The sequence below is a fragment of the Pseudorca crassidens genome, chromosome 8, assembly GCF_039906515.1.
Source record: "Pseudorca crassidens isolate mPseCra1 chromosome 8, mPseCra1.hap1, whole genome shotgun sequence".
Classification (NCBI taxonomy): Eukaryota; Metazoa; Chordata; class Mammalia; order Artiodactyla; family Delphinidae; genus Pseudorca; species Pseudorca crassidens.
In genome coordinates, this window is record NC_090303.1 from 61,382,601 (window position 1) to 61,404,922 (window position 22,322).

The 22,322-nt window shown below is 35.5% G+C and overlaps 1 protein-coding gene across 2 annotated transcripts in view; it reads left to right on the forward strand.

The window, feature by feature from the left end:
• ZNRF2 (zinc and ring finger 2) overlaps nt 1–13,268 on the forward strand; it is a 102,935-nt gene extending 89,667 nt beyond the window's left edge. Inside the window, exons 4-5 of one of the 2 annotated variants that reach the window (XM_067746626.1) lie at nt 5,002–5,081; nt 8,196–13,268. In XM_067746626.1, the coding sequence (XP_067602727.1) occupies nt 5,002–5,059 (58 nt within the window). In that variant the 3' untranslated portion in view covers nt 5,060–5,081; nt 8,196–13,268. Of the gene's footprint in view, nt 1–5,001; nt 5,082–8,195 lie in introns of those variants that run through there. The other variant, XR_010945566.1, reaches the window with a different exon arrangement.
• Nucleotides 13,269–22,322: the final 9,054 nt, after the last annotated feature.

The following is a 22,322-nucleotide window of genomic DNA, read 5'->3' on the forward strand; positions in this document are numbered from 1 at the left end:
ATAAGTAGTTATTAAGACTAACCCTGAAAAACCACAAATAGTTTTTAAAAAAACCAAACCAAAAACCTAAAAACAGGCCCATGATGACAGTTGGACAGCAAATTTATCAGATATCCAAAGAACACCATGTTAACAGTTGTAAATTCCCCCCAAAAGTAGAAGATGATAGAAGGTTCTCCCACTTATTTTATGAGAATAGTATAAACTTGATAACCCAAATCAGACAAGGACAGGATAAGAAAGAAAATTAAAAGGAACTCTCATTTATGAATATAAATGCAAAATGCAAAAACATACTAGCAAACCAAATTCATCAATATAGATCGAAAGTAATGCCTTTCAACCCAATTGGATTTATGTTACGAATGCAAAGAAATATATGATTAGAAAATTTATGTATATAAGTTACCACATTAACAGAGGAAGAGGACCAGATTAATAAATTCTATATTATTAATAATTTAAAATCAAAAGCAAAGAATATTAGATAATATATTAAAATTAATAAGAATTTAGCTGGGTTGCCAGATATGAGCTCAACATATGAAAAACAGCTGCATTCATATCCCAGTACAAAAAATATATATAACTTTTTTTTAGATTAAAAACATTAACAGCAACAGAAACTACAACAGGAATAAAGTATGTTGAGAATAAATCTTAAGATATTCAAGACTTTAAAACTTTATTGAAAGATATTATGGAAGGTTTAAAATAAATACAGGTACCTTTTTGTGGCTAGGAAAACTCAATGTCATAGAGATGTCACTTCACCCCAAATCTATGTAGTTAATGCTATTCCAGTCAAATCTCAACTAATTTTTTCATGTAACTTGACAAGTTGATTCTTAAATATATACAGATAAAAGAACAAAGGGCCAAGAATAGTCGAGACACTCATAAAGAAGAAAGCAATCCTAGGGACAGGGAGCTTGTCCTGTACAAATTCACTATAGGACTATTAATTAAGACGGTGTGGAAAGGATATAGGTGGGTAAGTGGGAAAGAATAGAGTCCATAAACACTCATGCATATATGGAGAGACAGCATAACATGGAGGTTTAAGAGCATGGACTGTTGGGAGTCAGGATTCCTAAGGTTTGAATTCCAGCCCCTCTGTTAATTCACTGTGTCATCTTGGTCAAGTTACTTAATTTTTCTCTGCCTTAATCTGTAAAATGAGGCAATAGTACCAACTTCATAGAGTTGTTCTGAGGTTTTTTTAATTATCATCATTTATTTATTTATTTTTGGCTGCATCGGGCCTTAGTTGCGGCATGTGGGATCTTTCGTTGCGGGGCACGGGTTCTTCGTTGTGGTGTGCAGTCTTCTCTCTGGTTGTGGTGTGCAGGTTTTCTCTCTCTGGTTGTAGCATGTGGACTCCAGAGCACGTAGGCTCTGTAGTTTGCCGCACGCAGGCTCTGTAGTGAGGCATGCGGGCTCAGTAGTTGCGGTGCGCGGGCTTAGTTGCCCTGCAGCATGTGGGATCTTAATTCCCTGACCAGGGATCGAACCTGTGTCCCCTGCATTGAAAGGCAGATTCTTTTTTTTTTTTTTTTTTGCGGTACGCGGGCCTCTCACTGTTGTGGCCTCTCCCATTGAGGAGCACAGGCTCCAGACGCGCAGGCTCAGCAGCCATGGCTCACGGGCCCAGCCGCTCCGCAGCATGTGGGATCTTCCCAGACCGGGGCACAAATCCGTGTCCCCTGCATCGGCAGGCAGGCTCTCAACCACTGCACCACCAGGGAAGCCCGAAAGGCAGATTCTTTACCACTGGACCACCAGGGAAGTCCCTCTTCTGAGGTTTTAAATGAGTTATTTTTAGAAAGTTCTGGCACATAATAGGTGCTATGTAAGGTTTGTTTGACATGAATAAATGGAAAAATTAGTTTCCCAATTAGTTCATAAGAATGAACTATTCAGTGAATGGCACTGGGATCGATTGATATGTTATTGCTATGAAAAAGTACTGTTATTGATATGAAAAAATAATTGAATCCTATTTTACATTTCAAATAAGAATTCCAAATTAACTGCCCGTGGAAACTAAAATCTAAAGTGTCGGAAAGAATATAGAGAGACGTTCTTAACCTCATGGTAAGGAATTATTTGGGGGGCTAAGATAACCTCCCCATAAAAAGTTAGAAGACAAGTTGATGAATTTGACTACGTTAAAATTTAAAACTTTTTTTGCATCATGATACTGTGAAAAAGTTAAAAACTAGACCTCAGAGTGTTTTCATAACAACAAAGTTTTGCTGTCTGAAACAGTACTCTCCTTCAGCAACTTTCTGTAATGCAGTTAGCTCATTGTAGTTGGTAAATGGTATAGAAGGGCGACAGTATAATCACATCATACTGGTTCATATATAATATTTTTCAGCACATTAATGCTTTGCTCCATCAAATAAGAGCAAATATGGAAGCAAGCCATGGAAGAATACAGGTAACTTTAAGGATGCCCATTCACCAAGTAGTCTCACACCCAATTCAGTTAGGCTCTGGGATTTATTTTGGAAGTGCCTGTTTACTTCATAGTTCTCAAATGTTGTGCTTTGGCTTTTGTCTCCGTAACTCAAACAGTATCAGTCCTTCCTTAATCCTCTTTATATCAAGCTAACCTCACCCTTTTAAAAGAAATCCTATATTTACAGAGGTATTTTATTTGTTTGGAAGGAACACAGCTTTGTTCCGATTACAGGGTTGTATTATTTGAGTGGTCTGCCTTTAACCTGTTTTTTTCCTCTCATAAACCCTGTTATTTTTAGTCAATAGTTTTGTAGAAAGCAAGGTTCATCAAAAATGTGTATATTATGTTACAGCTGAAATATCTGGATAATAACTTCTTACAAGTCTGTAAGGAAAAGACAAATCAAAATAGGCAAAAGTTGTTGACAGCCAGTTCACAAAAAGCCGCAAGTGTCCAGTAAGCATACAAATGAGTCTGCTGTACATATCCTACAACTCAGTAATTCCACTCCTAGGTATGCTCTGGAGGGATTTTTGATCTTGTGCTCCAGGACAGTGCTGCTACTACTACTTAGTGTGCAGGTACAGGGTGAGATCAAGGAGCTTCTACCAGAAAATAAATCAATACAGTGCTGTCTTCATTAAGAAAGCTGTGCAGTGCTTAAAAAAAAAAAAAAGTCAATCAGAACAGTGTGTTTAGAGGACTGGTAACAAATAGCTCAAGGATTAGCACTGTGTGTACCACCCCTTGAGTAGTACTGGCTAAGAGATGTATAAGAATGTTCATAGCATCACTGAAAGTGTCCATTGGTAAAAGAATGGATACATAAATTGCAGTGTGCTTATACGATGGAACATTATACACAGTGAAAATGTAAAAACTAGAGCCTTATTTATTAACAATTGCGAACCTCAAATTGACTGAAAAAAAGCCACTAGAAAAAAGCATACCTTATAGTAGTATTCAAATAAAATTTAAAACATGGAAACAGTACTGTACGTTGTTTTGGAATACTCATATATATAGTTTTAGAGTAAGAAAATGCCGAAGGAAGTAAAGCACCAAAATCAGGAGAGTGATTTTCTGCTGGATTTTGGAGAGAGGAATATAATATTTTAAATAACGTGGGTTGATAGCAATTTATGTAAGAAGGACCTGGGATTTTAAATGGTTTCTTTGTCTAGATGAGCTGAAATCATATGATTGTAAAATAAGAAGTACCCATTTTAGATCACAGAGGTGTACTATTCAGATGTATTGGGAATTGTTAACACATCTGGAGTATTTTGTTCATTTCTCAGTACTTTGTTGTAAGAGGTATTCTGGTAGACCAGAGGACGTCTAGAGCCAGGTGAGTCGAATAGAGAGCAGGCCGAATGAAAAAAGTGTCATAAGCCAAATTGGGCATGTTTATTTAGACAGCAAAAGGACAACAGAAATTGTTTTAGATATTGAAAGAATGTCATATGGTTGAGATCTTTTACCTTCTTTCCTTTTAAATTTATCCATCATTTTTACCTATCAAACCAACTGTCAGGATATGAGGTTGGATAAATATTAATTTTACCCTTCAACGTATTAGCCAAGCCTTCTAGCTTTGTGGCATATGCAAATTTGCAATGTGTCAACAGTGAGAATGTTGAACAGTTTAAAATCCGCTTGGGTAACTTCCTAGCTGTTGAGCAAGTTACTTAACCTTCTTAAGGCCTTGAGTTTATCATTAGAAGTTTCTTCAGGGATGGAAATGTTACATATCTGTGCTGTCTAATAGAGTAGCCGCTAGCCATGTGGCTGCTGAGCACTTGAAATGTGGCTAGTGTGACTGAGGCAGTGCATTTTTCTTTTATTTAATTTTAATTAATTTAAATTTAAATAGCCACATGTGGCTTGTGGCTTACTGCACTGGACAGTGCAGATCTACAATGATAATTATATATGCACCCTAATATTTAACTTCCTATAAAATCATGCAATAGTTTATAAATACAAATGGATGATGGTATATTTATTTGTATATATATATGTATTGCAGGAAGGAAGGGATAGAATTAAATTAAGTTTTCAATACTCACATCACATAAATATGGTCTTTTAAAATGTAATGCAGTATTGTCAAGAATTAAAGCTTAAAAGCTTGATCTATGTATGGCATAAACTGGTTAACATTTGCATAAATGAACAACTAGTTTGAAGAGAGAAATATCTGTCCAGATTTGTCCTTTAATTTTGAATATTGGTAAAGTGGTGGTTCTTTAGGTTCTCTTTTGGGAATGGTTGTTCTGTTTAAACTTGAAAGTACTTCATAGTATAATTTTGCAAAGATTCATTTCCCAACTGCTTAGAATAATCAGAATGTAATAAACATATTCTTATCTTTTATTTCTATATGCCAAATATGTCATTAAAAATATTGAATTTTTTTTCCATAGAGATATATTAATGTCAAGAAGTAAGCATTTTTATTAAGACTGTTATGATATAAATAATTAAACATAAGTGTTTCAGTTTTTCTGGTTTTTTTTCTTTTCTAGCTGCATAGATGAATGGTTTGAAGTAAATAGATCTTGCCCTGAGCACCCTTCAGATTAAGCATCAGCTTCCTGTTTTATAGGTAATTCTCCCATTTTCTGTTTTAATTGCTTTTTAAACTGTTACCTGAGTTATACATTCTCAACCACCGTTTTTATTCACTCATTTATTAATTAAGGTGTGTGTGTGTGTATATGTGTTCCAGACATTGTATTAGGCTACTGTGTAGAAAACTCACATTAAAAGATACATAAAAACAACTTTCTTGATTTCCTGAAGAGAGTCATATATTAAGTAAACTCTACATTTTTGGTACTTTAAAACACTTTAGCTTATTTAATTTTAGTTTAATACTTTAAAAAACCCCATGAAGTAAATATCATGACCCCATTTTACCAATGAGAAACCTGAGGGTCAGAGTAATTAAGTTCTATGACATTAAGAAGCACGTTGCACCAACAGTCCAAGGACATGTAGTTAGCAATAGAATCAAATTCCATACTCTTAACCATAACTTCCCAGGTATGTTTTTAGGTAATGCAATATAATATAATTCTAATCGTAATAATTAGTTAGCATTTATATTGCATTATTATGTGCCAGGGATTGGTCTAAGCATTTTACATCTATTTATAACTCATCTAATTGGTATAACAACCCTTTGAGCTCGGTACTCTTAACTACTCCCATTATGCAGATGATGAGGAGATTAAGTTTTAGAGAGGGTAAGAAACTTGACTTGTCAAGGTCACATAGCTAGTTCCTTAGTAGAGCTGGGAATTGAATCAAAAGATTGTGTTCTTTGCTATTTTGCTATTATTAGGTAGGAACAGTTTCTTGAGAAAGTTGCATTTGTATTCATTCGTTCAATTTAATCTTTCACTTTTGTATCCTACCTATACAGTAGACAAAAAAAAAATTGAATTGAATTTTAAACCAGATACAGAATTTGTTTTCCACTATTGATGTAGCTTATTCATGATTCTGCATTTTTTGAAAATGTTTAGCAGATTGAAATGAAAACCTCACTTGAGTATTGCTATTTTTCATATTCCATCATTTAGCTTTGAAAAAATAGTTAACTTAATTGCCATCTTCATGTATATGAAAAGCTTTTTATCTTTATCATTTGAAAAATGATATAAAACATTGTGTTTTATATGAAGGCAGAATATTTTAGCCAATCTTGGAATTGTTTTGGAAGGAGTTAGAACCTCTGTGTTCAGAGACTCAAGATAGTCACAGACAACAATCTTTTCTCAATGTCTAAGACCGGAGGCAGGAAACTAGAGCAGATAATACCTGAGATCTAGTCCTGTGCTGTTCCCCCATTTCCTTTTATTTCAATAACTCCTGGTCTTACATTTGAGGTGTTGAGATAATAAACACATTCAAGGAATTCTGTTCCCTCTTAATGAGGGTCATTTAATAGCAGCAGATTAGAATATTGACAAAATATATTTGAGATAACTTAATAGCAGCTATAGCAACTGAAATAAGAGCTGCAACATTGAGAGAGACCTCTGTCTTAATAACATTAGGGTTATGCCTGTGAAATGTGAAGGCCTGGGTAAACTGTATCAGCTTTTGAACCTTTTACTGTGAGATGATTCAGATCATACCTTGACACATTTGAGGTATGAATTGGGATTAGGTTGCTGTATAAGAAAAGTGTGGTGATGGAGTGGTATTTTGAGGATACATGCATGTATGTATGTTTTTATTTTACTGTGTAAAGTGTTTTTTGAAGAGGAGGATGCTTTGGAATGTCTTCAGGGTCACCTTACATCTGGGCCAATAAAGTAAAGCTATAGCTAAAATTTTAGAAGCTTTTTAAGTACTAAAAACCAATGCTATGGGCTTCCCTGGTGGCGCAGTGGTTGAGAGTCTGCCTGCCGATGCAGGGGACACGGGTTAGTGCCCTGGTCCGGGGAGATCCCACATGCCGCTGAGCGGCTAGACCCATGAGCCATGGCGCTGAGACTGCGCGTCCAGAGCCTGTGCTCCGCAACGGGAGAGGCCACAACAGTGAGAGGCCCGCGTACCACAATGCTAATAAAATGAAATTTTTATCTTAGTATTCCACATATCAAAATAATATGTCTAAATCTTTCACCCATAGATAAAATCTTTTTAGTCAGTAAACTTTTTTGTGTGAAAATGGAATTTTATGATATAAAATATTTTATTACATGGTCTAATCAGCTAAATTTTTCTTTTAGTGTCACAATGAGGTTATGGGATATGTGGAACATGCACCTCATCTCATGGTCAATATGCATGTCTGTTGGTTTTAAACAGTATTTCAGTTTCCTTACCCTATATATCAATGTTATCTTCTTATTCATTTTTTTTTTCATTGTGGAACCTGAGTTTGGTGGCAGCTGCCCTCAGAAATGTGAACCAGTGGAATCTTTCTCTATGGGTCTTGAAGAGTCATTTCTGAGAATGTGAAGACATGGAATATTTCACCTCGTTCACATTTTTGCTTTTGTTCTGACTACGCTTATTTGTCAAATGATAAATTCTTCCTATCCCTTTTGCCGTCCTAGATTAAAAGTGTATGGGTTTGGGTGGGAGGGAGGCTCAAGAGGGAGGGGATATGGGGATATATGTATACATATAGCTGATTCACTTTGCTGTACAGCAGAAGCTAACACAACATTGTAAAGCAATTATACTCCAGTAAAAATGTAAAAAGAAAATGTGTAGGTTTGAAGAGGATTCAGTGTTGTTAAAACTTTTTTTTTTTAAGGCAGCATGTAAGTAGCACTTCTGATACTCTTCAGCATACTAATGTAGTAGCCAGCCCAAAACAGAGATACATGAATATCTAAGGTCTTGATTAGTTAGGAAATTGTTCACTATTTGTAATTCGAGGTTTTTCGTTACTTGGAGAGGGCTTAGTTAATTGTGTGTGTTTGTTTTCTGTAGTCTGGTGTAGTCTTTATTGTGGAGGGGGAACGACTGTTACTTAGTGGCTATTTTTTGTAACTATTTTAAGATTTAATTGGTCCTTCTGTGTCCTTGGTTTGTTCTTTTGCAGAAAACAAATTTTATCAGTTTTTAAAATACTAAGTAAGTGTATGAAAATTTACAGTCTAAAGCAGTGTTCATGGGGAAATGGATGTTGTATTTTGATTTGTATTACTATCATGGACCATTGCTTAAACTAAATGTATCCACTTTTACACAGGTTTCCTTGTCTTTTCAAGATGCTTGAAAAACTGAGAGGATATGAAGATTTATCTCTGGAAAAGCAAAAACAAAAATGCAGGCACACTCAGCCAGAAATCTACGTTCTGTGAGACTCAGTAATGCAGAGATGGACAATCATACAGGAAAAAAAAATCCTGCTGAGGAGAGGACAATTGTCACAGAACTCAGTGTACCAAACATGAATAAAGGACACACAGGGATTTTGAAAATGCTGCACATCCCTTAATAGTCATCTACATAGGTAATACTGATGAACATTTTATATTCAGACACCAAAGTTAACTGATTTAAAAGTTGATTTACTTTTTATTAAGTTCTCTAGAGCTGCACAACTAGTTGTTTTTAATTTGTTTTGGTTTTTAGTTTGGGGTCCCTTTATTTTCCCCAATATGATGTTCCTGCATTCATCTATTCTTAAATTGAAGACCACGTAATTTACTTCTTAAAAATTAAAGTCTTGAATGTGAAACCAAGAAATGTAATCAAGCAGTAAAACATTCTCTGAATGTAGACTGTGATCTCAAGTTCTTTGATTTTTTTTTTCCCCCAAGAGTGGAAAATAGACTTCTACATAGGAAAGCTAAAGTATGTTAATACTTTAAATTAAAGGTTTAAAATTATCAGAATGCATTCCAAAGAGTAAAAAAATCAAGTTACATAATTACATTTTAATTAATTAAATTTGGATTATCTACAGAATTGCAGTTTATTAAATATGTTGTTTCCTTTTTAAATAAAACTGCTCAACAGTTAATCAGCAATGAATCATTTTGCAGCTATGCAACTTAAAAAAAATACTAATTACCAATTTTAAGTGCTTCCAGCTACAGTAACTTTGTTTTAACGGGTATTTTTGTTCTTTTCATGTAATTATTTTATTGTGCTTTGCATCTCCATGCAGTTTTCCTACATTTGGGTAAAATATTTAGCAGGTTGTAAACTTAATAACTTATGAAAAGGGTAAAATAAAATTTTCTTGAGTGGAACTTGGAATAATTTGAGGGACATTTTTATATACTTTTAAAAATCAGAATTTAATTGGGATGCCAGATTTATAGCAATTTGCATCTTTAATTTTCCAGGTAATCTGGGGTTTAGCATTTGATAAATGATTTTTTAAAGCAAACATGAAGATTTTGTTAATTTATAATTTATTAATGTGTTATTACTGTAATTGAAAATGTTACAGAGACTTTTAAATTCAGTCTTGTTTAGAAAGAAATGTATTAAGCAAAATTATGTGAATAAATATTCCCACAAAATACATGAGAATGGTTAAAAAATACTGGAGGAGAGCTATCAGGGCTGCAACAGTGAATGTCTTTTTTTTTTTATATCAAAAATACCAATAAATAGATTTCATGTTTTCAACATAGGGAAAATATTATCAGTGAACAATTTAAGCAGTGCACTTTACTCAGTATAATTGAGAGTTACACAGTACTGTTTCCTTATTTTAAGCTTTCTTGACTCTAATGTATTTGTTTGCTTTTCTGTTTATTGCTGCTATTCTTCTCAATTTTTTTTCTACTCTATTGCTTCTGTTTCATATATTTTAAAAGGGCACGTACAGGAGCAACTGCTGCTACCCAGAAAAATATGTATATTATAAACAATTAAGAGTTTTTCATTGCTTTCAGTGTGATTCTAAACCAGGTAATGTTTTCCCTAAAGTTTTACTGTGAAATGTCTTTTGTTATGCTGCAGTTGATAGAAGAGTCCAAAACCTCCATTGTGACAGCTGACAGCACAGTTTCATAGGTGCTTTTTTTAACCAGTTATGGAAAATATTCTTCCCTCAAAGAAAATATTCTTTCCTTAAATTTTTTCTGTTATCACGAAATCTTAATATGAATACACTTTAGTTCACATTTTCAATTTTGTAAGCTTTCTCTCCCTCTTTCTCTCTCTCACACACACAAGAAAAACCTCTTAGAATGTGAATAGTTTTTTTTCTACTGGTATATTGTTATGGTAAGAATTATTTTGTTGTCTTCCATTCTTAAAGGAAAAGATTTACTATAGCTGTGGTAGTTAACTATTGATATTCTCTTGGAAGTTGATTTTCTGATATAATTTACTCATTGACTTTTAAAGTTTATTGGCCTAAATTCCCTTTTCCTTCTTTATCCTGTACCATACTCTCACAATCGTATTCACTTAGCCTTTGTTTGTCGTAAGGTTCTGTGCTGCAGCTCCTACAGTAGAAGCTCCTGTGGTTTAAGAGAAAGTTCAGTGTTTGTCAGTGTCAAGTGCTACTTGATTATTTGTCTAGAACAGTATCTACTTAAATCTGTTTATAGTGATCCCTTTTTTGTTAAAATTTACAAAAGGTAGCCTTTTTTTTTTTTTACTTTAAATTCAGTCTCCATCAGTGACTTCCTAAAAAGAAGAATTTAGAAATTGAAATTTTTTTAAAGCCCAGATGCTCCAGTTTTTATTTAAAGTCAAAATTGCTAATCTGGAAAATATTATAAGTAATATTGTACATAATGTCACTTATAATATTTGTAAATTTATATACAGACACTGCATAGTGTAAGTAGGACATAAAATCACGTTACATGTTTAAACGTGTAGCTGAAACTACTGACAACTGAATATTATGGAGATAAAGAATGAAACCCTAGTTATCAAATTGGTTATAGTTTTCTAGAATCTTTGTAAATACTTGTTTTCAAATAAGATCACAGTTGGGTATATAGAAAGCAATGTGTTCTGAAATTTCACTTCAGTGCCGCTCTTTTCTTCATAATGGGTTTATTGCCAATTTTGACTCATCTTACGGTGATCTGACTTTTTCCCCCCTAAATGTGTAAGAGAGTGTAAGAATGTATATGAGTACAATTATTGTCTTCTTTTGGCTCTTTCCCAGAGAAATAAACTAAGAATAGTCTTAATCTGTGTTTTTCAGATCTGGTTATAAATCAGATATAGATTGTGTTTTAAGAGCAGTGTCTGATTGAAATATAAATAATGGTTTCCGTAACTCATTATTTTGTGGTAGCCAAAACAACTAAAAAAAGTCATGTTGTTAACTGTTGGGTACTGGGTAGGTTTTAGTTTCTTAGTGCAAGTCTTCTATTTTTTTTAAATGTTATACAGTTATTTCAGTTTTCACCTACTAAACGGTCTACTAGAATGTAGCCCCAGAATGCCTGAGGAGCATACTTGGAATATGTATTTCAAAAAGATTCCAGTTTAAATGAGTTAATGAAAATACCAGATTTTCTTTTCAGAGCTTAGTTCGCTTGCTAAATTTGGGTTTAGTGAAGTTTAAGAGCAATTGTTTAACATACTATAGCAAGTCACAGGGATATTCCTTTAAATGAAAAAAGACTGTAAATTTAATGTAAATATTACCTAATTTTATTTACTAAAAGAGAGTTAAAGAAGGGAAATTTTCTAACAATAAGCTACATTTGAACAAAGCATGAAACTCTTTTTTAAAATTAAAGAATAATTGAACTTACCATCTGATTGACATCCACATTATATGTTGATATTAATATCCAGTCCTCATGTTTTCAAAAAGAAAGTTTCCATATAAATCAGATTATTAGGAATTTTATAAAACTACATAGAGGTAAATATTGCTTTAAATATGAGAACAGTTTGTTAGTTGCAGGAAGTTTTCTAATTCATTTGGGCCATTTTCTTGCATTTTGATTTATCCTGAGGTAAACTCAGAACATATTGACAGTGAGTGGTTAAATGTGAAGTGTCCCTTGTTCTTTCTTAGATATTTTCTAAGGTAAAAAATACTCTAGCATGCCAATATTTTGTCTTTGGCCCATTCCCCTTTGTTTCTGAAGTATGTAGCTTCTGATCTTTTTCTTTGCTACAACATACTGTGAGGAACATTATGGTAGTTACATTATCTGTGTTATTGTCCACTTTCCTTCTCTACCCAGATCTTTTCATTCTGAAACTAAATCGTTACTTGTTTTCTTTACAGGAAATTGCTACTTGGTATGCTCCTAGTAGTGATCCTTATTCAGGAACAGCTGGTAAAATTTTTTTGGTAATAACTTACCCAGACAATACTTTGAATACCATATTCTGTGAATGCTGTGCTTAAGCTAAGAAACTGGATGTTCTTTTCAAATCACAGAATTCCTGTATTATATGAATGGGAAATACCTTGTCTTTTAAGTTATCTGATTCTCTATGGGAAGTAAAAGGCATCAATGAAAACCAGATACGTTAACGTTGAGTTTTATCGAAAATGCAACATTACTATACTTAGAGGAGTTGGCATATTTTCAGATATTTAAGCCATCATTAATTTTAGACCAATAGCTAATAATAAGATAGATTGTTGGTTGCTTGTTTATAGAGACGCAAGGAGTGGCATGGCATAAACTCACATCCCAGAAATAAATGAAATTTTAGAAAGTGATATTATAGTATCTGTTAACCAGCCTTGTGCTTCTTAACTCTGCCCTGGACTGTGAGGCACCTTTCAGGACCCCGAGTCTTAGAATCAGAAGTGATTAATTTCTTCTATTACTAAATTCTCATGGCTTCCTTTTTGATTTGGTATGCTGAGATTGATAAATACTGATGATTTATATTTATAAACTTAGAGTTCTATCAGAATCCTGTTACCTGTGAATCTGGTGCCAGCATCTTGAAAAGCTTTCATTATTAGTCAGAAGCATTTTGAGCATCTGTGTGCGTGTAATACAGTTAGCAGACCCTATAGAGAGATACAAAAGAGATTTTGGAACTGGATGATGATATTGATCTTTATTATAGCAGTCCCTTAACATTTTATTGCTTTCCAATGACTATATGAGTTTCCTTATTTGAAAATCATGATAATGATAGATATTTACCTCTACTGCTCTGTTCATGGTTTCCTCAACTCTTCTGTAATACTTTATAATTTCCTCTATTAGAAAATACTTTCCTGTTAAATAAGGTATCAAAATCATCAATCACAAGAAATATAGAAAATGTGTTAGGAACAACTTGTATTAGTATGTTCTAAACTAAAATGGAACAATTCATTATTGATATTTTAATAAATAAGACTTCAAAATGATCTTGCCAAATTATCCCGTTATTTAGAAGTAGAAAATAAGAGAAGAATGTTTTCAAGGAAGTTTATCATATCCACCCTTATGTCTAGAAGTTGACAGTGCATTACAGTAAAACAGAATTACCTGAGTGCTGAAAGGTTACCATGAATTAACTGATGTCACAGTTTATTTTTGTATACAGAAAAAATTGATTTTTTTCAGTTTAACCCATTACCACAAAAATTGGATCTAAAAATATTAGTTGAAATTCTGCAATAGCTTAATAAACGACTGTTTGTAGTGGTAATGGACAAAGAGGCCTTTTTACCATAACCATTAGGAAAGATGTACTCTGAAATTTCTAATGTAAAACCTATTTTGTAAATTTGTAATTGAAATATTACTGGAGAGCTATTAAGTTTTGGGGAGGGATGGTCTGTCAGTGCACAATCATAACTTTTAAAATTTAGATTGTATTTTAGTAACATTCCATTATGTTTTTAAAGGGAGAGTTATTAGTCTTTTGAAGCACAATTTTCATGATGGAAGAGGTATTGAATTTTGTAGCATAATGGTTAACCACGTGAGTTCTGGAGCCAGACTGCCTAGTTTTGCCATCTCCTTGACATTGGACGAGATACTACTCTGTGCCTCGCTTTCGCCTATAAAAAGAGGTAATACTTCTGCCTACCTCAGGGTTGTTGTGAGGATTAAATGGGAAAGTACATGTATGCACCAGGCACAGGGTAAGCACTTAATAATGTTAGTAGTTTTTATAAACAATAAATATATTTGTGCCCATCTGTGAATAAATTTTGTTATTCTCTTCATTCATGATGTGTAGGAGTAATTCATAAACCTTAACTGATATGTTGAAGAAACCTAAGTATTCCAGAGGACAGTGCAGATTCTGATCTTGCTCTTGCTGAAATCTAGAGATTTATTATTTCAGCAATTATATATTAAGCACTGCTTGGTTCTGGGCTGTTAGGGAGCCAAGAATACAGAAATCAAGGAAAACTGACCTCTAGGAATTTAATCTTTAGTGGGTGATGCAAATAAGGAGTAATAAATGTCGTGATAGCCATTAGTACACACAAAGGCTGTTGTGGAGGTAATGAGAAGGGTCATTAAACTCAGACTAGGGAAGAGAATGACTAAGCCTTTAAGAAGAAATAATCATAGCTCTAGGGATATGGATAAAAGGTCATGTGGAGCAGGAGACTGGGAATGGGATTCCCAGGCAGAAAGATTAGCACATACAAGCATGGCACTCTTGGAGGGTTGCTATGTCTAGAGAGGTAAGCAGGTGACAAATCATGAAGAGATGTATGTGCCAAACTATGGTTGAAGGATTTTAAGCAGGAAAAAGACAATCAGATTTACCCTTCAGGTTAGAGACGAATGGGACTAGAGGCAGAGAGACCTGTAGAAAATTTATAGTAATTCAGGCAAGATGATGAGGGGCAAAACTAAAGCAATGACAATAGGGAAAGCAAAGATGGAAGAACTTAACTCACCTTGGTAGTCATTTAGCTGTAAGGGATGACAGATAAGACCAAGACAACTCCCAGCTGTACTTTTTCCACATCTTGAAGGGTGGAATCTTTTTTTTTTAAATTATTTTATTTATTTATTTTTTGGGGGGGCTGTGTTGGGTCTTCATTGCTGCATGCGGGCTTTCTCTAGTTGGGGTGAGTAGGGGCTACTCTTAGTTGCGGTGCGCAGGCTTCTCATTGTGGTGGTTTCTCTTGTTGTGGAGCACGGGCTCCAGAGCGCAGGCTCAGTAGTTGTGGCTCACGGGCTTAGTTGCTGCTCTGTGGCATGTGGGATCTTCCCGGATCAGGGCTCGAACCCGTGTCCCCTGCATTGGCAGGCGGATTCTTAACCACTGCGCCACTAGAGGAAGTCCCTGAAGGGTGGATCTTAAGGACAGAATGTCTCTCCCAGGGAAAAGCCAATTATGCCAGAAGTATCTGCTGGAGAGCTAGAGATAAAGAACAACAATTCTAACATGAAAGATCTTAAATGGGAGGCAGAGCTTTGAGAGAGAAGCCAGACAGGATTTGCTTGCTCTGTGTTTGTGTGTGTGTGTGTGTGTGTGTGTGTGTGTGTGTGTTAGAGTTCAAGGGGTGTCTAGACAGAAATGTGGCCAACACTGTTAGAAGTGCGTGGTAAGTGGGCTACACTGAACTAGTTTAACGACATCTGGGTTGGATGACTTGGACTCCTCCACCACTAATCTCTCCCTTAACCTCAGATACCTGTTGGAGTAGGGCCATTTCACTAAGTAGTTTTGCTTAGTGAAATGCCAAGATGTACTCTGAAGCATTCTTTTTTTTTTTTTTTTCTGAAGCATTCTTGAGGTTTTCTCTTTGATTCATTTGTCCCATACCCTGTGCATTGTACCAGTCTTCCACTACTCTTGGAAGCAGAGTCTTTTTAGTAATAGACAGGAAGGATGAATCCTGCTTTCCTGATGGATATTGCTGTTGGGATGAGAGGGTTAGGCTATGCAAGAGGAGGGCCAGAAGAGGTTTATTAGTTCCTGAAGTACCTTGGGATATCCTTGTATTAGATTAGGTCAAGGAGTCAAGCCCCGCCCCCCCATTCACTAATCTAATACGGCGTATCCATGGGAACTTTCACAGAATCTCCAAATTGTTTCAAAGGTGCTCCTGAAGATAACTTGGAACTTCCTAGACCAGGAGTTTCTACAAGGAAAGCCTGTGAGAATAATAGAAGCTTAACACCTGAAAGGGAATTGTTCTAAAATGTCAAAAATGCTTATATTCATAAATATTGCCACATGATTTAAAATTTGGTTTCCCACATAGAGTGAAACAGTTTTTCTGCAGTAAGTACCTTAATGACAGAGTTGTTATACATACAGTGCCTTATTTCTGTGGTTCTTTCCTGTAAACTTATGAATTCCGTGTTCACGATTTTATGAGATTTCTAAAAGTACCTGACCAAAAAATATCTTTCCAACAAAATCAGTTTGAGATTTAAATGCTTTTGGATTGTCTTGATCATTTAGTAGCTGGATAACTGAAAGCAAACTGTACAGTATTAGCAATGTAAATTTGTATTTTGGGAAAATATCAAGTTACTGTATGTCATGAGCCTTTCAGAGTAACTCATTAATATTTGAAATGTTATTAAATCTGTAAATGTTAAGGATATTCATGTCCAGGTATTCAGAGGATAGCCGTCAGGGAAGTCGAACGGTATATGGTTCAACCATTGCTGGAACTCAAACATTGCAAAGGCTATAAAGGCCTTCCTGAGGTATTTCAGTATCCAAACTATTATCATTTTAGTATATAATCAGTTTAAAAACGATCAATGAAGTATTTTACATTCTTTTTGTTTTTCAGTCTTTGAAATCTGATATATATTTTATATTTATAGCACATCTGTATTCAGAACTAGCCATATTTTAAGTGCTCGAGAGCCATATGAGACCAGTGGCTACCGTGTTGGACGCACAGGTCTAGATGACTGGGAGGTTGTTTTTCGACTCTGTCCTTAACCTGAATATTTTTGAAAGCCTTGTAATTCCAACTTTGTGAAGACCTGAGTTTCTCAAAGTTAATGTAGCTACAACGCATGAGCAGAGCTGGTCCTATGTTGTTACTAAACTGAGGTAGAGTTGCCAGATTTTTTTCAGTGAAGAGGGCTGGAAATATTTTGCAAAGGTCGATGGTCTAATGAATCCTCTTTGTGTGCTCTCATAGATGTCACTGGCTTTTGTCATCATCAGTTTTCTTGGTGAGCACACACAGGCTCTGAATAACTGGTCAGTTTGATAGTTAGGAATTAGCGTATGAAGTTTTAGCCAAATGACCAGTAGGAATTGTGAGCAGTGCTGATGATAGCACTAGTCTAAGTTGTCCCCTGTGTTGAGCTCTGTGGGGGCAGTTTCATGAGTTTCAGGCCTTCTAGCCAGTAGTTGACTTTTTTACCACATCCATGCTTAAACTTCTAAACTTGTTCACCTGACCCTCATTCACAAAACTGAGACTCTTCAAAATCCAGCTTGAGAGTCACCAATAGTCAATTCTAAGCTCTCTTCAGTAAGATGTTCTCTAGTTTGTGTGGGATTCTGTGCTCAAGTGTGCTGTTGAAAGGAGTCGGGGTGGGATTGCTAGGGAGTTTGTCTGCAAGAATGGACAACACCGAGGGAAGACAGATATTATACTCTTCTGCTTTGGGATCCTCATAAGCCAGTGATTCTCAGCACTTGGCTAAACATTAGATCAACTCAGAAGGTAGGAAGGGAAGGCAGAGGCAGCTTTTTAAAGATATTAAAGATCCCACCCCAGAGATTCTTGAGTTGATTGTTCTGGTGTGATCCTGTTGTGTAGCCAGTGTACAGCCCTTATCTAGGGCTTCCTCACACCCCCAAAATAGGGTGTCAGCTGTTGAGGAGGAGAGTGCCAGACATGTTTCAGACCTCTGCAACTAGCTTCATCCCCTTCAATTCTCTTTCCTGCTTGATGGAACTCTTGGATCTTTTTGAATGAGAAAACTGCTCCTGTATTGTTATGCATTCTTCCCAGCTCTGTGGTTCGTAGAATAAACTACTTTATCCAGCCAGGCTTACATCCTTGATTTGCACAGCAAAGTTTATAGATTCTTAAAAGCCCTTTCTGCCTCCAGAACACGGCTCTGATAAATCAAAAGCCCTTTGGCTTTCAGGCTCCCGTCTCTTCCTTTGGCTTTCAAAAACTCAGCTTTGACACTTGAAATTGAAATTGTCTTTGTTTTAATCCACATTGTCTCTCCCTCCTGAAGCAGCAGCTGCCAATGAGTCACTGAGTAAGCTGCCATAGCAACCAGGAATGCAAGGAATGAAAAATGTAGCAGTTAATAATTCAAAGATAGTGTTTTATTACACTCACATCAATCACTAGAAAGCACTGTGGTAACTGTGTGGGCATGTGAGTAGCTATAGTCTCGTATAGTTTTCATTCTTAATGTTGGTAATCTTCAGAAGTCTTTCTCACCATGAAAAATGTGTGGGAGTTACTTGAACTAGAATGCAGGGTAAACTGAAGTGGTTCATTCATTTAGCACATATTGATTGAACATTTGAGAGATGGAAGATACTGTGTGAACACTGATAAGGAAAAAAGATAGATCCTGCCTTTACGGAGCTTATGGTTCAGTATTCCTATAGCAGGTTGGTAATCAGCTATGGCACAGCAGATGCATAAGTAACATGGATGCATGAAATCTAGCTCTTTTTCTTTCTTTCCAGTTTTATCAAGCACGTGTAAGTTTAAGGTGTACAGCGTAATGATTTGACTTACATACATCATGAAATGATTACCACAATAAGCTTATTAAACATATATCATCTCATGTAGATACAGAATAAAAGAAAAAATTTTGTGCTGAAAACTCTTAGGATTTACTGACTTAACTTTCATATATAATACATCAGTATTAATTATATTTATCATGTTGAATATTACATCCCTAATAATTATTTATCTTATAACTGAAAGTTTGTGCCTTTTGACCACCTTCTAGCCTGGTTCTTAAATAAGCATTTGTGTCAGATCTTTCAAGGCCTAAGATTATTAAAGTCATCAGAAAATATTTGTGCATCTGGTAACAGTTGTGTACCCTGTGCCAGACCTGGGTATGTGTCAGTACTGCTAAAACAAAGGTGAAAACAGATGAAAGTGCTCCAAACACTAGGATTACAGTAAAGACAAGCAGACAGATTTGTTAACTCCTTTCCATTTTTAGAGGCCTGTTTCCTCAATGAGAACAGTGTTATATTTCTAATCAAATTTTTTTCTTCTCAGCATATTAAAAGCAACTAATACTTTATAACTTACATAGGGCAATAACATCCATTGTAAGTATACAATCTGATGAGTTTGGACACACACATACACGTTTGAAACTGTCACTACAACCAAGATGAGTACATTTCCATCCCCCCTCAAAAGTTACCTCAAGCCCCTTTACAGTCAGTTTCCACCCATCCACCCTCAGGCCTGGACAGCCGTTGATCTGCTTTGTGCCACTATAGATTAGACGAAAACATTCAGTGTGTACTTTGTGTCCGGCTTGTTTGGCTCAGCATATTTGTGAGAGGCAGCAGTGTTGTTGCTTGAATCAGTTCTTTTTTATTGCTGAGTAGTAGTATATGAATGTGAATATCATATAGTATGTTATCCATTCTCCTGTTGGTGGACACCTGAGCTATTTCTAGTTTGGGGCTATTATGAATAAAGTGGCTATGAACATTTATATATAAATCTTTATGTGAACATGTGATTTAATTTCTCTTTAATAAATACCTATGAGTGGAATGACTGAATTGTATGGTAAATATTTGTTTATAAGATACCACCAGACTGTTTCCAGAGTTGGCTGTACCATTTTACATTTTACATTTACATTTACATTTACATTCCCACCAGCATGAGGATTTTGCCACATCACTCTCTTTTCAATTTTGACCATTCTAGTGGGTATGTTGTGGTATCTTCTGGTTCAGTTTGAATTGACCTAACCACTAATAACGTTAAGCATCTTTTTATGTGCTCATTTGCCACTCATATTTTTTTAGTGAAAGATCTGTTCAAATATTTATCCTATTACTTTTAACAGTTTTGTTGAGGTATAATTTACATAACCATAAAATCCAACCATTTAAAGTGCACAATTCCATGGCTTTTAGTATATTTACAAAGTTGTGCAATCCTCAACGTGTCTAATTCTATAATATTTTTATCACCATAAAGAAACTTTATACCCATTAACAATCACTCCTCATTTCCCCCTTCTCAGCACTTAGGCAACCACTAGTCTATATTCTGTCTCCATAATTTCCCTTTTCTGGATATTTCATATAAAGAGAATAATACAAAATATGGTCTTTTGCATCTAGCTTCTTTCACCTAACGTGTTTCTGAGGTTCACACATGTTTAGCATGTATTATTCTTTACCTAGTTTTGCTGAGTAGTATTCTGTTGTACGTATTGATATATACCACATTTGTTCATTTACTGATGGATAAAATTTGGATTGTTCCCACTTTTTTGTTATGAATAATGCTGTTAGAAACATTCGCCTTCAAGTCTTTGTGTGGATATATATTTTTCATTTGTCTTAGGTAAGTACCTAGAAGTAGAATTGTTGGGCTATATGCATGCAGTTGTCATCCCATCCCAGCCTGAGGTTATGTTGGAGGCTCACTGTTATTCGCATATCACTATGTTAAGTTTCTGCTGTTCTGTTCACCTGTTGCTTGGCACAAGTAGTGTCTCATCCTCAGGCTAGCTGTAATGTTTGGCCTTCTCTGGTTGCCCCCAAGATGATACTTTTTCCAACAATACCCCTGAGCATGAGTTTTCTTACATTTTGCTCCAAATCAGTCTAACCCCTCCAGCAGGAAGCCTGCAGATACAGCCTGCCCACTCTGGTCGAATTACAGTGCCACCAACTTGGGAGATTTCTGGGGAGAGGTGGAGCTGCTCCAGGCTGAAGTGCTGGGCTCCCACTGATTTTGCCAAGATTCAGTAGGTTTTCTTAAGTAAATGTTGCCTGTTTGTTGCATGCCTTTGGTCAGTTTCCAGTTTTGAAATGATAGTTTTGTCAAATTTTATCATTATTTTGTGGGGATGAAATTTGCCATACTTCTTACCCAGTTATTCCTAAAGTCTCACAGGGCTGCTTATTTTTAAATTGGGTTGTGCATCATTTCATTATTGAGTTGCAAGAGTTCTTTATATGTTCTGCACACAAATCTGTAATCAGATATATGATTTGCAAATACTTTCAGTCTATGGCTTGCCTTTTCATTTTCTTAACAGTGTCTTTGAAAGAGCAAAAGTTTTCAATTTTGATGAAGTTCAATTTCCTTATTTTTTTCCTGTTTATGCTTTTTGTGTCCTAAGAAATCCTTGCTTAATACAGAGATCTTTCTCCATAGCTCTTACATTTAGATCTGTGATACAATTCGAGATAATTGTTGTATATGGTGTGAAGGTAAGTATTGAGGTTTATGTTTATCCATATGACTCTCCAGCTTATTTAGATCATTTGTTGAAATGATTCTCTTTTCCCTGTTGAATTAATTTGGCATTTTGTTGAAATTAACTTGGCATTTTGTTGAAAATCAAATGATATGTATGGATCTGTTTCTGGGATCTGTTTTGTTCCATTGAACTATATGTCTTATGCCAATGTTACATTGTCTTGATTATTGTAGATTTATAGTCTTAAATCATTGCCTTCAGTTTTTGTGTTTTGTTTTGTTTTGTTTTGCGGTACGCGTGCCTCTCACTGCCGTGGCCTCCCCCGCCGCGGAGCACAGGCTCCGGATGCGCAGGCGCAGCGGCCATGGCCCACGAGCCCAGCCGCTCCGCGGCATGCGGGATCACCCCGAGCCGGGTCACGAACCCGCGTCCCCTGCATCTGCAGGCGGACCCCCAACCACTGCACCACCAGGGAAGCCCTACCTTCAGTTTTGAAAAAAAATTTTGCTGGGCATAGAATTCTACGTTGTAATTTTTTTTCCTTCAGTACTTTAAAGATACTGCTTCATCATCTTCTCTCTTACATAGCTTCAGGCAAGAAGTTTGCCATCGTTCTTTTTTTTAAATTTTTAATTGAGACATAATTTGTATACCATAAAATTCACCATTTTGAAGGGTACTATTCAGTGTTTTTGGTTTATTCACAAGGTTATGCAACCACCACGACTAATTCCAAAACATTTACACTACTCCAGAAGGAAACCCCATGCCCATTAGTAGTCCCACTCCATTTTCCCCTTCCCCCTTGCCCCTGGTAACTGCTAAACTACTTTCTCTCTCTATGCATCTTCCTATTCTGGACATTTCATCAAATGGAATCATAGAATATGTGTTCTTTGGTATTTAGTTTCTTTCACTTAGCATGATGTTCTCAAGGTTTATCCATGCTGTAACACATAGTAGTACTTCATTTCTTTTTATGGTTGAATAATATTCCATTGTATGGATATACCACAGTTTTTGATGGACATTGGGTTGTTTCCATTTTTTACTATCTTAAATAGTATTAC